The sequence below is a fragment of the Talpa europaea genome (genome assembly GCF_964194135.1).
Source record: "Talpa europaea genome assembly, chromosome: 1".
NCBI classification, from domain to species: domain Eukaryota; kingdom Metazoa; phylum Chordata; class Mammalia; order Eulipotyphla; family Talpidae; genus Talpa; species Talpa europaea.
The window spans coordinates 129373343-129389045 of NC_140073.1; the positions used below are offsets into that span (position 1 = coordinate 129373343).

At 38.4% G+C, this 15703-nt stretch overlaps 1 protein-coding gene across 2 annotated transcripts in view; it reads right to left on the bottom strand.

Annotated features, from left to right (window-relative positions):
* The window catches only part of SATB2 (SATB homeobox 2), a gene marked incomplete at its 5' end in the record, with an annotated part of 173457 nt that overhangs the window by 31614 nt on the left and 126140 nt on the right, over positions 1-15703 (bottom strand). For both annotated transcript variants that reach the window (XM_084252893.1, XM_084252892.1), the window contains one exon: positions 1281-1478. In XM_084252893.1, the coding sequence (XP_084109019.1) occupies positions 1281-1478 (198 nt within the window). The remainder of the gene's footprint in view (positions 1-1280; positions 1479-15703) is intronic.

The following is a 15703-nucleotide window of genomic DNA, read 5'->3' on the forward strand; positions in this document are numbered from 1 at the left end:
CCTCTTCATGCTATTTGAAAGAACATTCAGAAAGAGACTTTAAAGGGTCCTCCTTGGTTCTTTGGTGGCAGGTGGTATTGGACAACAGGGCAAATTTCATAACCTGAAGCAACAATTTGTGGGGCCAGTCCCTTAAGGGTCTAACCTTGGGATATTGACCTAGTTATTATTTCTACCTGAATGAAACTGATTTTAAATTACAGAAAGAGTCAGTAAACAATACTACTTTCAGAAATAAATATTATATCCCTCAAAAAGACCAAAAACTAAGCAAATAAAACACATAACACAAGTGAAGATAGATCTCTAAAATAAAGGAAACCAAAGACAGCAAAAACTCATCTTAAACTTCTAGGAATTTATCACAATTACTACTGATTCAGGTAAGCTCAATGGAATTCTCTATTTCTTTTCCTCAGTATAATCAAAAATTCCTTGAAAAATGTTAAATCAATTCATTGGCTATTTCAGAGTTTTTCTTTTGAAAATGAACCATTGGAAACTATGAACTATGGTTTCTGACTGGGAGATTTAAATCTCCACCAGTGTCTTGGCTTCAAAATCCCACAGGCAAAATGCTCTTGGGAAAGCAGTCACCTTCTCATTCAGCTTCGCAGTTATTTCTCGTTAGGTGATCATGCATCGTGGTCATCTCAGACACACACATTGCACCCACATGCACACACACTGTGCCTACTGTGAGAACCATGAAAGCAGAGTCCTCTCTCCTATAGCATGAGACCCCTCCTGATGGGGATTGGGGTGGTGTGCCCCTGTGTATGGTAAGGAAAAATGTCAAGCTTTTCTGCCCTCCCACCATCAGGATAGATGATGCTTCCTTGTGGTCCTGAATGCATGCCTGATGGCGGGCACCTGGAATAGGGTGTGGACATAGGTAGATGGGATTCACCAGGGCTAAGACTGTGCTTTTAAGGGCAGCGTCACGGGGACGCCAGTAGAAGCCGAAAGAGAAGCCGAGAAAGCAGCAGAATGAATGAAGAGCAGAGAAGCAGAGAGAAGGCCGGAGAGCCCAGTTAGAGTGAAGACTTGCTGGGGGCTGGGAGGACTGCCCGCCCCCCGGGTTCCCAGCACCCCAGCCTGCTGTGTACCTGGTAATCCCAATAACCTGCAAAACCACTGAGGACTCTGACTCCTCCTTCACCCGGTCTGCATGGGATCAGAAAACCTGCTCCGTGTCATTCCTGCTCTTACTCCCTGTGACCCTCTACACTTGTTGGCACTGACATATTGCTCAGCTTGGGAAGAAGGAGGGTGCTGACCTGCACTGGCTCAGGGGGAAGCTGGACCACGTGCTGCATGCGCTCACTGTGGTGGTGTCTCGACTCCTCCTCATAGATCACATCCCTCTCATGCTGGGGAAGGTTCAGGAAGCGACGGATGGTACAGAGGTTCTCCCAGAGGGTGCGGTTTTCTGGACTTGGATTCTCCTTCCAACGGAGCAATTCACAAAGCCAGCCCTGTCAAGAGAGAAGGTCCATGAGTTAACCTACAGCATACAGTGCAGCAGAGGATGGTTTGAATGCAGGCAGGTATATCACATTTTTTACCACCACCTGGGGAGATAGTGAAACAACCTGGCAACTCTGAAAATCCACCAGTGACTATGCAGGTGGCTACCCCAGTGCCCAAGAATCTTCACACTTGTAAATTATCTTATCATCTTATCAACTGTATTTTCAATTAATTTTCAGTTCCGTTGTAAGAGACTCAAGCAACAATGTAGCTATTTGATCCTCAGAAAAAGGAATTCTTGTTGGTCAACTATAACTTTTTAACATTACCCATTTGGGTAGAAATCCAGCAAAAAAGATGAGTGAAGATGAAGAAATATGTGTTACATGTTGGCAAATTCCAAAGAAAGAAATGTTTGTGACAGTACGAATTGTCTAAGGGGAAAATAGCCTTATAATTATCAATAATTCCACAAGAGAGAAACAACCACCTTAACTAGAATGAAAAAATTGTACATTTGCTTGATCTCTGAATGCCTTGGGCTCTAGGCCCTCTTAAGCATCACCTTCCCACCACAGCCACACCTGCAGGAAGGTAGGCAGTTGGTTGGGTGACACCTGTAAATGTCTGCCTCCCAACTCAGGCATCCGGATGTTCTCTCACTCGCAACTGCATAAGAAAGAAAATGTAATGCAAATAATGATGGATTATATGAAAATAATACAGAGGATGCTGTCAACATCGCTTGCTGACTCATGTCAAAATATTTTACCCAGTACTTTCTAACCCATCATTTCCAAGCTACATCGCTAATTTTAAAAAACAAGAACTGTCCCACATCACACATCTTGCAAAAGAGTAAGAATTTTTCTAAAAAGGTGCATAAGCAATAACAAATGACTTTGAAAGAAATAAATCCCAAACCTCAACAAATTCTATATCATAACTCATAAGCCAATGAAAGTTCCTGACACGCATTATAAAAGCCCATATAATATCATAAGCTGTTGTTTGTCTAACTCTCCACTGTGTCTTCTGCCTTTACCCAAAAAAAAAGGGCAAGATTTGATTATCTCCGCTGCATCAGCCAAGACAGCAACACCAGCTGTTCTCATTGTGCAGCCTCTTCCTCGCGGCCTCCATGTTAATAACCTGATCATTCCATTTTCTCCTTCAACTGCCGGCTGCAGCACCGCGAAGAGACAAAAACCCAAGCCCATCTGCAGCAGCTGTAGGCACTGAACTGTGAAGCCACTGGGGATTTATAAACTAATCTGTAACACAACACTGCCTTGTTTTTACAAGTGAGAGGCCACATTTGCGCAGACCTGATCTTTTCTTGCAATAAACTGGGAGCTGGGGAGAGTTAGAGGGTTAGGAAGAATGAAAAGAAGATATCTAATCATTTGCTTGGAAATGTTTTTCCAAGCATTTTCATAGATTTTTGTTTCAACTCAATTGAGAGACAGGTAATGGCTGATTTTCAAGGTGCAACATATATGAAAAATGAAGACAAATTTTTATCCCTATCAGAAAATAAATCATATATTTAAAAATCCTCTAGTCCCAAAGTGTTTCCTCAAGGGTGTCTTTGTACAAAGGAAAGAATTCTTGAAATGGAAAATAAACCATCTGTGGAAAAAATAAGCTCCTATTTCCCTGTCTTTTCACAGATCTGAATAAGTCTCCAACTGAACTCTTTCAAATGTTTCAAACAGGTATGTTTAACATCTCCCAGGGGAGGCGATAGCATGGAGACCAATCACTTAGCAGAAAATAAAAACAAAAACCTACATCTGTTAAAAGATGAAGTTCTGAGATACCCAGACCTGAAGGAGGACAGCACCTGCTGTTCCGCTTGAGGAGTGAACTGCATTGTGGGAAGCCGCAGCTTGAAAGGAGACAGGTGACAGCTGAGTGGTATCTCCACTTATGATACTCGGAATGTCTCGCACAACATTCATTGCCACATTTGATTTATATGCACTGTTATAATCTGCACTCATTACAATCACTTAGAACAAACTACAGGCCTCGTTATGGACTGTGTGCTGTCTGCCATCAGTCTTTAAGAAGTGTAGTGCTCAATTTGCCCACGGACATGCAAGGTCCTGACCTTGAAGCTATTATGGAGAGGATTAGACACAAGTGTGATCATGTGTGCAGACATAAGCAAACCAAATTAATTTCTGGCACAGGGAGGTAGCCAACAAGACCCTGTTCTTAGGGCACCAGAAACTTCCTCAAATCCCTGATGGAGCTGAGCTAATAGCATGTTTAAGGGAACCCGGTTTTGAAGATGAAGCACATTCATGGTATTTAGAGGGTTATTAATCTAGTTTCCCCACAAAGTGTTTGCTTGGCTGATCAGATTAAGGGATGGAGCCTTCAACAGTGCACCCCCACCACAGCAGGCCCCAAGAAATCTGTGATACTTCACAGCCTTGGACATATTGCACCATGTGTACCCAGCTGCTTCAATAATTAGCTTATGAATGTATCAGCTGGTTCTGTGATTTTTATAAATAATAACTAACCTACGGAGCAGAAAGACTGTCAAGAGCCTTACAGTAGCACAAAATTGCAAGGTGCTCTTAACTCTAACTTACTCTTCTACTAAATGTCAATATTCCCTATTATAGGAGTTCCTATGACGTCATTTACAAATATTTATTTTGCATCTGAAATAGCAATGTATTTTCTTCTGTTTTCTTCATAGCAGCCATGATTTGCTTTCCCCTCACTCTGATTCACTTGTTCACTCCATGCATTTGTACACTTGTCTTATGGAAATCTTTTCTTCCACCTCACTTCCCAGCTCACCCTCCATCTTTTTATCCACATGATCCTTCCACCAGCCCATTTGGGACACTTAACTCTGTTTTCTCAATAGGGTCTCTTATTAGCTTGTTTGGTGGCTAATGAATGTGAGAGAAAGTGCCGCACTGTTGCATGAACCACACATGTATGTAATTGTGAGTGAACCAGTACAGAAGAGATAGAGACTTCCCACATTGGGAATTTTTTTCATTTATATAATTTTTGCATGCCATCCAAGAAAGTTTTGCAGTATCAGGCAAAAAAAAAAGTGTAAATGTCAAATAAAACAGTGACAGATGACAGTATTCTCTATTGAATAGCACTGTTTCTGTCGTGCATGTTCAATGGGAACTCATGAATTATTAATAAACAAATCTCCTTTTTCTGTTAAAAATCTCAAGTAGGTTTTTTTGTTGTTGTTCCCTATGTGTTATGTGGAGCATTCCAGGAGAATTACTTTCATTTCAGAAATGCTGATACAGAAGTTCACTGATTTCTAGCCTTGGCCGGTTCTGTGAGTGGGCACCATGAACTATAGGGTCTAAATCTATCTGTGATGCCTCATTTAGGTTTCGATGTCTGGTTGTAGATTTTGACCAAAGGTTGACTGAATATTCATATGTATACAGTTTAGCCTTTTTAGTATGGTAAAACTGAAGCTAAGTAAATTACAAGTGTTTGAGCACAGCTAGGAAGCCAGAGAAGATTAAACTTGGAGCCCCAAGACCTAACTGCTAAGTTCCTGCTCTGGCATGAAATAATTGGGTGACCTTTGGGCTAGTGGTTACCTTCTTGAAGCTTCTGAAAGTTTAACTATAAAAAGAAGAGTTTGCCAAAAATTGTAAGTTCTCTTCCAGCTCCCATGATCTGTTACCTTATGTATCAGTACTGGCAGATAGTGATTATCCACTAGGCTTAAAGCACAAGGAAGATACCACCTTGACCAAATGATAAAGGTCAACATCACCAGTGATGACATCTGGATACCACAAACCTTGTGATAGAATGCACTGTATACATGGTCTTGAAAAGTTGATTTGTCAAAAATGCATAACCTCAGTTGAATCATGACAAACCCAAATTGAGACATATTCAACAATATAATCAATCATGCCAATAACGCTTCAAAAGTTGCAAGATCATAAAAAAGAGTCTAAGGAACATTCATAGATGCAGAAAACTAGGAAATAATAACTAAATCAAATGGGATTCTCTTGAATGGCATCCTACACAAAAGCAATAAAAAGTTAATGAAATTAGAATAAAGTTTCTGGTTTCATTAATAGTATTAAAACACTGGTAATTTCCTGGTTTTAATTATTGCACTGTGGGTATACAAGGTGTTAATATTAAGGAAAGGTAGGTGAGAGATGACAGGAAACTGCACTATTATGCAACATTTCTGTGAGTCTAAAATTTGTACCAAATAAAAGTTAAAAAAATACATAGAAAATGCTGGAACGTACATATAGAAAAATGCACCAGTCTAAGTATAACAATGCCAAGGAATTTATAATTAGAACAGTTTTAGCTTCAAAATATGATGCCAGAGATGGACTATAAGTTCAAAGACTTTATCCTTGCAATGAGTCGTTGTGTTCCCAAGCTTTCAATGCATAAGCAAATAATATCTATTAATATCTCATTTTAGCCATCTCATCAGCCTCTTAAGCAAATATATTTCCCTCAGCAGAAAAACAACTCTGACCATCCTTTCCAGCTACACAGGTGAGGTGAAACTCATACCAGTCAAGATATAGGTTGTTTACAGTGTATGTGTTCCAGAAAAGCTGGATGTCACTCTAAATTTAAAAAGCAAATGATGTTGTAAATGTATTGGCAATCTTTAAATGTGAAGAAATGTGCCATTATTTCTTTTTGGAAGATGAATAATAACCCCATAGTTTATCTTTTAGCAAACCAATGGTTTTATTGATGATTTACTTAAATGAGACATTTATAATTCAAAATTTATGACTATTAAAAGAGGCAACAATAAAAAATACAATTTACTGATGATGTCTTCATGGTCTCAACTTCCACTAACTCCTCTACTGACCTAGTACTCTAGCCACTGTTAGTTTCTCAGAGTCCTGGATATGCTCAGTATATTCCCAGTAACAGACTTTTGCTTACATTAATGCCTTGGTTGGAATGTCTCATTCTCCACCATTTCCCATGAAAAACTGTATTTCAAGGCTCAGTTGACATACTCTTACCAGATCTTCTGTACAAGTTGGCTGCTCACTCCTGCATGACCCCAAAAGTATTTTGCTAATATTCTTTCGCAAATTTATTGTTATCATCATCATCATCATTATCAGTTGGTATAACTGTATCTCTATCACGACAGTCAGTTACTTAATGGAGGTGAAGGTAAAGGATTGGTTTCTTGGGGCTCCCTGGTGGTGCAAGGGTTAAGACACAACCTATGAAGCAATCCACAGCCTCTGCAGCACAAGTTCAATTCCCGGCCAGTCAGGGAGCAACCCACATGGCGCAGCAGACCTCTACTGACTCGCCCGCTGCTCCCCTTGGCAGTGTACTTTGGTCAATCTGCCTGTTCTGTTCCCCACTCTGTCTCTGGTGAATCCTCTCACCCCCCACATCTCTGGCCTGTACCCCAGCTCTTGTATGCATAAATAAATAAATCTTTAAAACAAAGGATTGTTTTCTTATTCATTTTAGCATTTATAGGACAAAGAAGTTCCTGTTGCATAGTAGATGTACAATAAATGCTCATTATATTGAACTGAAGTGATTAGAGTGTGTAGAAATCAGCCTAGAGGATGTTTTTCTGCCTCAATTTTAGTTATGGCCAAAGAGGAATACTAATTCTTAGAGGCACATATGTCAATGTTCTGAGGTTTATTTTGACATCTCTAATGTATGAATATGATTAAAAAAAAAAGGGGGGGGGTGATCCAATTTACCCCATTACATAAATCCAAACAATGACAGTGGTCTCTATTTAGAAATAGAGTTAAAAGTCATATTATAAGAACACTACGCAATGAAATTTCATCTTAATTCTATGGCCCACCGGAGTGATTTTTTTCCTTCCCTTACTCCCTCCCTCTTCCTCTTTCTTTCCTTTCTTCCTTACAGAAATTACTGGGGAAAAGACTATAATAAAGTCAAAAAACACCATTTATCCTAGCTTAGATATCTTTTCCCCCAGAGTAAAATGTTGTTGCTTGGTACTAATTAAAACCCACAATGACCTGGTAGTGATCAAAGTACATACTTCATAAATACTTTATAATCTTCATCCTATAGGAGTTTTCTTTCTTTAAAAAACAATGATATATATCATAAGCACCAAATATATATATATATATATATATATATACGAACAATTAAAAAAATCTGTTCCCATCATTTTAACTATTTGTGTGTGTGGTCTACATAAGATTTTTAAAGCTCTCTTGAGTTGCAAATGAATGAGGAATGACAATGTCCATCTCACTTTTTAAAAATGTTAAGGGTTTAAAATTTTCTAAGAGATAATACCAAGTGACATATTCTCCAAACTACATACCACAGGCTAAGAAATTTCAAATGACCATGATGTCTTTCACAAAACAGTAACAGAGCCCAGGGTTTGTGTTTGGAGCCCATCAGACATGGGCTTGGTTCCTAGCTCCAAACCTTAAGTTTAATGATGGGGGAAGGGAAGCAGATGTAAAAAATGGGGTTCCTGTCCGTGGTACTGAAACATCTCTGTGAACTAAGTTACTTATTTTCCTAACCCGGGACACTGGTAAGGACTACAACTTCTCCTAGTTCCATTGCTTATTTTTCCTTTTAAAATAAGCTAGGTTCTATGGTGATGACAAATTTCCTAGTTTTTACAATATTTCAGAACAAATACAAACCACAACTTGCTCAACAACAAACATAGTTCACAGTCTGCTCTGATCTTCAACGAGAAAAAAAAATAAATGCCGTTGCTGTTAAGGAAGGTGTGCACACCTTGAAGTCAGGGTCTTTATGCCCCCCCCCCCCAGATGTGTCAAACACAGAGTTGATGAATGGAATCAATGTACAAATAGTAAGACGCCCCCACCCCCTGGCCCCTCTAGGAACTCCAATGAATGAATAAGTTGACAAATGAACAGTTCTTCAGAAGAATGACTCAAGGCTTTTGCAAGAGAAATGTAAAAGGCCATTTACTCACCCACATCTTCAATACAGAAAATGTCAGCATATGTAACCGAAAGGAAATGTTTTCTGAGTGTCTCAAAAGAAAATTCATATTATTAACCACAGACAGTTCGCTTTCTAAATGGAAGCACATAAAGTCCCCAAACAAACTTTTGTAACTGTGAAAGGATTTCTCTTCAGCTGGTTGAGATTCTTCTGAAGTGTGAAATGAGCCAGATAATATTCAGCTCTTGTTTCTTAGTCACCGAATTCTCTTTTCATGAATCCAATAAGTGTCTATTAAAATAAATAAACCCCCTAATGATTCAAGATAACCTAATCAAGAAAACTGAAATAGATAAAAGGCTAACTGCAAGGGGGACTTGTCAAGGGCTTCAATGAATTCCTGACGAGGAGGTCATCTAAACCTGAAGAAAATATTTGTGCTCAGTGTTCGGTTACAGTTCAAGGTTAATTATTTTATATCTTGAATGTTGTAAGTAGAAATGATCTGCTCCCTTTTTATTTTTCAAAACTGTACATAAGTTCTAAACTGTATTTTCATGGGGGCCAATTTTCAGTTGTCTCTGGGCACGGCTCTCACATTTCTATGGATGTGTTTGTAAAGATTGAATCTGTAATTGAAAGTAATGAAAATTTTATTTCAGAACAACTTCTTAACCTCTGTTATTGAGAGCTCAAGCCAAGAGGGGATTTCATAAAATCTCATGCTTTCTTAATCCCACATATGTGGGATATACATGGTTATATAATAGTATGGAGTTTTGGTATAACTATTAAAATATGTATACACATATATACATAATAAGATGCATCTAAAAGAGCCATATTTATTGGTCAATAAAAGACTGCCTCTGGAATCTTGTACTTTTCCACTTAAATACTAGAAAGATACCAAAAATATTTCCAGTCCCTAATTGAGGTCTGAATTCCAATATACCTATGACATATTACTATACATAGTGCAAACTGCATCAAGAATTTTTAAGGGCATGCTGGTGGGAATGCAGCCCTTATGGAAAGCAGTATGGAGGAATTTTAAAACATTAAAAATGGATCTGCCATTCAACCCAGTAATTCCACTCCTAGGCATCTACCCAAAAAATTCAAAAACACTAATTTCAAAGGAAATTTGCACTCCCTTGCTTATTTCAGTGGCATTTACTACAGTTAAATTATGAAAACAACTTAAGTACCCCCAAACAGATGAGTGGATCAAGAAGATGTGAAATATATACATAATGGAATACTATTTAGTGATCAAAAAAGATAAACTCATGCCATTTGTGGCAACATGGATGGAGCTTGAAGGGATAACACTAAGTGAAATAAGTCAGACAGAAAAAGATAAATGCCAAATGGTGCCATTAATATGTGGACTATAATATAATTAAATTAATAGTCAGATAAAGACAAGCTGAAAAACTAACCTTCGATAGCTGACTACAGAACTGAAACACCAGGGTGGGGGAGGGGAGAGGGAAAGAAAAGAAATGATCTATGGCGGTAGAATTTGGGTGAGCTGGTGACAGGTGCACTTGGTGGTAATACCTGATGGGGGTATACAGTAATATTACCTCAATTGAAAAGAAAGTAGAAAGTATTTGTGTGGGGAGGGAGGTTGCGGGGGTGGTCAGAAGACACAGCAGAAAACCAGGAATAAGATTTTTTTGAAAGATCCTGAACTGAGAACAGTATAGAAAAGCAAGCAAGAAGTATGTAAAATTTAAGGAGAATGGATCTGAAAATGTGGGCCTTTTTAAAATTTTGTAGGACCCAATTTACCATGGTCTTGGCCATATGAAGGAAAATGATTAAAGCATCTCGATAGCTACGTGGCAGGAACCATTAATAGGCACCATTTGCCAAATATAAAAAGCATGGTTTTACCCTCTTCACAAGAGGGCTGGCAGAGTTCAGAGAGCAGGATTTGAAGTCACATTCAAGTTTCTAAAGGTGTCATGTCATGAACAGGCAAAATAATATAATGCAAGGGTTTCTACAATAGATATTATGTTTAAACTGGTACATAAACTTTAGCTATAGGTAAAGGCATCTGACATTTTAAAAACTACTATTGACTCTGAGAGTAACTTCATTGATATAGCTAGTTAGCGGCTGCCATCAAGTATAGTTTTAGGGAATTAAACCTCAACCTAATTATGGGGATGGTTAAAAGAACCAATTCCTCCCCATGAGGTTGATAATAAAAACTGAACTCAAAGGAATTTCTGCTGCTAATAGAATCTATTTCTTTGAGGTTAAGTTGAAAAATAAAGAAAGAAAATGAAGGACTCACATAGATACCTCAGCATCATGGAGTTGACTGCCCATATAGTTTGACATTTGGCAATGCAGAGAAATCTAATTTCTTCACTACTTGGCATAAGAACTTTTTTCAAATGGTAATTGTAGTGTAAATATATTAATTTTTTCACTTGAATTTGGCAGACAGCCCCAAAATGGTAGCATACATGCTGCCTGAGTTGATAAGAGTATAAACTGTTCTTTGAGAGGCTGTCAAAATTATTGTGCCTCCCCCCCCCACCCCGCCTCCAAAACCTGCCCAGTCAGAAGGGGCAGTTACGCAGGCAAGGTTCCATGACTTCCAGGCTGCCTTCCATGCTGAATACAGGAGGAAAGAGCAGATTCATTCAGAGTGAGACTGAGACCACCAGTCTTACTTTCACTCTTGACACACACAGAGATGGGAGTAGCTAAACTGCTACATCCAATATCCTAAGCTATGTTGTCCTCAGTGAAGCCATCCCCATAAAGGGAACTTACTGATATCAGATAAATGTCAGACCACCTTTTTGTGCAAAGTGACATACTTCGATACTGGTACAATATTTTCTAAAGGTTAAAAAAATAATGAGACTAAAAATAATGTTTTATGCTTCACAAATTTACTCTTCTACATGAAAATTTGGTCTTAAAAAAGGAAATATAGTTTCAACTTGTCTTATAATTATGTGTTGTACAGAATGACCTAAATTAGGATATAAAAGCACATATGCATAAAGACGTAAAGCACATTAAAAAATGCATGTGCACACCCATATACACACACATATTAGAAGGAAAGACTCTAAAATATTAATAGTAAGCTCTCTGACTAGTGTAATTATGGGTCATTTATGTTTTCACCTTTATACTTTTCTTCACTTTCTGTATTTTCCAAAATGAGGATGTTACAATTGAAATCATCATAAAATGTTTTTTTTTATAAGAAATTCTTTACATTCTTTAAATTCTTGTTCAAGGGATATTTTTAAAGAAACTCAAAGGCAAAACTTGATGCAGTAACCCATGACTGAATGAAGAAAATGTTAGCACATACTGAATAGGATAAACTCCACAGGAAAGAGCAATAAAAGGAAACATATCCAATAATATTATTTTTCTTTATGTAAAATTGTCTGTCTTCCTTTTTTACTTTATTTTAAAAGGAACTGCCATGGAAACCTGTATATTTTAAATCATTTAACAAATTAAGCAAATTAGACCATCTAAAAGGAGGGATTTTATGATGAAGAATGTCCATAAAATCTGAGCTTGTACTCTACAATTTAAGCAAAAGGGCCTTATATTTAAGACTATAATTGTTAAATCAGTAGGTGAGAATATGGAATGTATTTTTGTTTGGTAGAAACATAGTGATAAGGAATAAAGGTCAATGCACAAAATCTACTTAATACTCATGTACACGAAGTACAGAAAATACTGAAAGTCATCATGGAAAACAGTTTCTACAAGGAAAATTATTGTGTACTAGAGCCAGAACTTATGTCCTCCATCTACAGTGCAATAACCATGGTGCCTCCCTCTTCCACCCCTGATCCCTGTGGTATTACCTGTAGTGTATGGTCTGGGAAAGGCTCTGATGGCAGGCAGCGAAATCCAGGTTTGGCAGAGGTCTTTAAATCTTAGTAGAGATGAGGACATCTGCCAATGTCATCTCTTTAGACACCCTTGGAGGCCTCTGTACTTCCATATCACTCCTCATCTTTTATCCCAGCAGTTTCTAAGGTTGTTCCCTTCACTATCATGATCTGAGATTTACAACCAAGTTGTCTATTTCTATTTTCTGCAGTGTCTCAGTCTCTCTCTACCTAACAAGGCAGGCAAGATTCCCCAACTCCCCTCCCACCGAAGTGAAAAGGAAAACCAGTGCACTTCTGAAGCTTTAGTTCAGTTGTGTGTTGTTTTTGCTTTTTCTAATGGGGGAACTGAGAACAAAGATTCAAATAAGCCTCTTCCCATTCATCTGGCTACTCTATTTTCACACAAATCTACAAGGAAAAGATAGTTACATAGATAGAGTTGACTCTTTGGGTATAAAAATAATAAAGGTTCAACTTTCCTTTCAGAAGAAAACCAACCTCAAATCATTCTAGGCATTCTATGAGCTGATCTAACAGAAACTGAATTAGTATCTGGGGAAAGGAGCAATTGATGCCAAGGAAAGAAATGTGGTTGAAGATGCTGTCACAGAGCACATGGCCAGTGCTGAAGGCCTGCAGTGAGAGAGTCAGGGGTTACTGTGCTTCTTTCCCTCCGGATTTTCATTTCCCAGATCACACGTGATAAACTGCTATTGTTGAAGAAGAAGGAAAATAATCCTACAGAATTTGATTAAGAGGAACAGAGGAATTCTAAGCCAGTATCGGAAGACAGAATTCTTGTGGCCATTCAAGACTGCATGGTGAGGCATTCATTCCCTAGTGGCCTTTCATGTGTAACAGTCATCCCGAAGGTATGCAGAAAATGTCCTATATGCTTGCACATTCAGTCTCTACAAAGGACCCTCACTCTATTTCCCAGGGAACCATCACTGACCACAGTGATCCTAGCCCATGAAGTCCAACATTCTGAATATTCTGCAGAAATAAAAGGAAATGAATCCTCGGGATATACACCCCTTCCCCACACAACAAATTGATCATTTATGAAAGGAAAAAAGAAGTGAGCAAAAGCATACCTTTCTTATTTTTTTCTTCTGCTTTTCCTTCTTTGACTGCTTTCCCATGAAGAAAGAGGAAAGGGTCATACTACAGATACTACTGGAACTGGATGATGGCCTGGCCAGGCCATGACAAGAGCTGGAGCTGACCTGGTGCTAGAGGTGGTTTATGATCGTACAAATATCCTGATGTATCCTACTCATGAAGGAAAGCCACACACTTTCCAGTAATAAATTTCATCCACAGGGCCACAGGCAAAACTGCAAAGCTTATCACCCTTATAATTCTTTTTCTGGATCCTTCCTTTCATTGTGCCAGTTCCCTAAACACTTACAGCCCTCAAGAACCACCTTAATCTCTCTAAAATTTCCTCCCTTTTTCCTACTTTTCTATCAGACAGTGTTAGTAGATATTACTTTAATAACTGATGATAGCAATTCACAGAAAAGAGTAAATGAGGTTTTTTTTTTAATATATATATATATAGAGGCATGTTTTTTATTTATTTGTTTGTTTGTTTGTTTGTTTACACATGCACTGGGTACAGCCAGAAGCGCGGGAGGGTGAGAGAATTCACCAGAGCCAGAGAAGGGAGCAGAGCAGGCAGAAGGACTGAAGTACACTGCTGAGGGGAGCAGCGGGTGGCAGGAGAGGTCTGCGCGCCATGTGGGACCCTCCTCAGGTGGCCGGGGAGCAGCCGGGGATCGAACCGGCGCTGCAGAGGTCTCCAGCAGCTTCGCAACCCAGCGCTCAACTGCTGCACCACCAGGGAGGCCCGTAAATGAGGTTTAATGAATGATTCCTTTCTATTTTAAAACAATTTGTAAATAGAAGGGGGAGGGGTCTCTAAGCATATTTAAATGAACTTCATAGCTTCAGGTCTATTCCAGTTCCACAAGTTCCTAATTAAAGTTTCTCCTAATTTCACTTCTAAGAGAATGGACAGTCCTTGCTACTTTTCTACATCCTCAGTCACTTCAAGAATTTCAGATCCCCCCACAAAGAAACATAATAGAAGGTGGGAAAGGAAAGCAACAGAAGAGAAAACTGTTGCTTTCAGTTCTCAGAATCCAATGATGTGGGTGTAGCCACTTCCCATTGTAGCTTGAAGAACTGAAATACCTTGGGAATAGGCCCACTGTTAGTCACCTACCTCACCTTATGAATATGCACCAAACATATATGCATGGCACCAAATCACACAATTGATTTCAGTTATTATGCTTTGTTAATAAATGAATGCTGGTTGTTATAAAATGAGTATCTTAAATCACCTTTGAAACTAAAAGTTAAGTTTGTTTGGCAGTATCATTTTTAAAAAACTTAACACCTGGTTTGTAGATCTAGTGAGTTATTTATAATATGTGCCCTATTTATAAATGAGAATGAGGGCATTGTCCCAAAGAATGAATGGAAAACTCTAAGGCATCTTCTCCCCACGACCAACCTCACACCCTTTAGCATATTAATTCCCAGAACTAAGTTTTCATCCTGATTCTATAAAATCAGGGCTAATGATTTCTTCAGGGGGCAAATGTGGAGAGCTAAACTTGTCCCAATTGGCAAACAGTTTTCAATCAGCCACCTGAATTATTTGGGGTGTTGGAGGCATCACTAGTTCCAAAAGCCATAGTGACAAGTCACTGGGATGGTTACAGGCATTTTGATTAAGTCCTCCAACTGTAGTGTTAAGTTTTTCTTGAAAGATGCTTATGAAAGGAGGACAGAGTGAAACCTTGATATTTACGTCAAGTCACAACTAAGGGGCAGGTTTGCAAAATCAATTGTGTAGCTTTTATACTCACTGCACATTTACCACATATGTCCTTTATTACACAGTGGAAAACCATTAAATGCACAGTAGTTTTGCCAAGTGGCATTATGCATTTAACAGCTTTATTCGTTTAACAGCTCCAACTCTCATTATATTTTGCCATGTGGTACATGGGATTTTATGCATTTAACAGTTTAAGAAGGCTCTATGGTATTTTCTTTTCATGTATTTCATTCTATGATTAGACATCATATCTTAGCAAATTATATTTCAATGATATCACTGATGAGAGAATAAGAATAATCTGGAAATGCTAGCATGCTGAAATAGAAAAGGAAAACAATTTTCTTCAAAATTCCTTGATTTTCTAGTCCTTTCCCTTTAAGGATATCTGAAAAATAAGTTAAGTTCAGTTACTGCAAAACTACAGGTAAAAAAGGCTAATCCCAAAAACCATACATACAGTTAATCAAAATATAGCATTTAACTATCATTTTTTTAA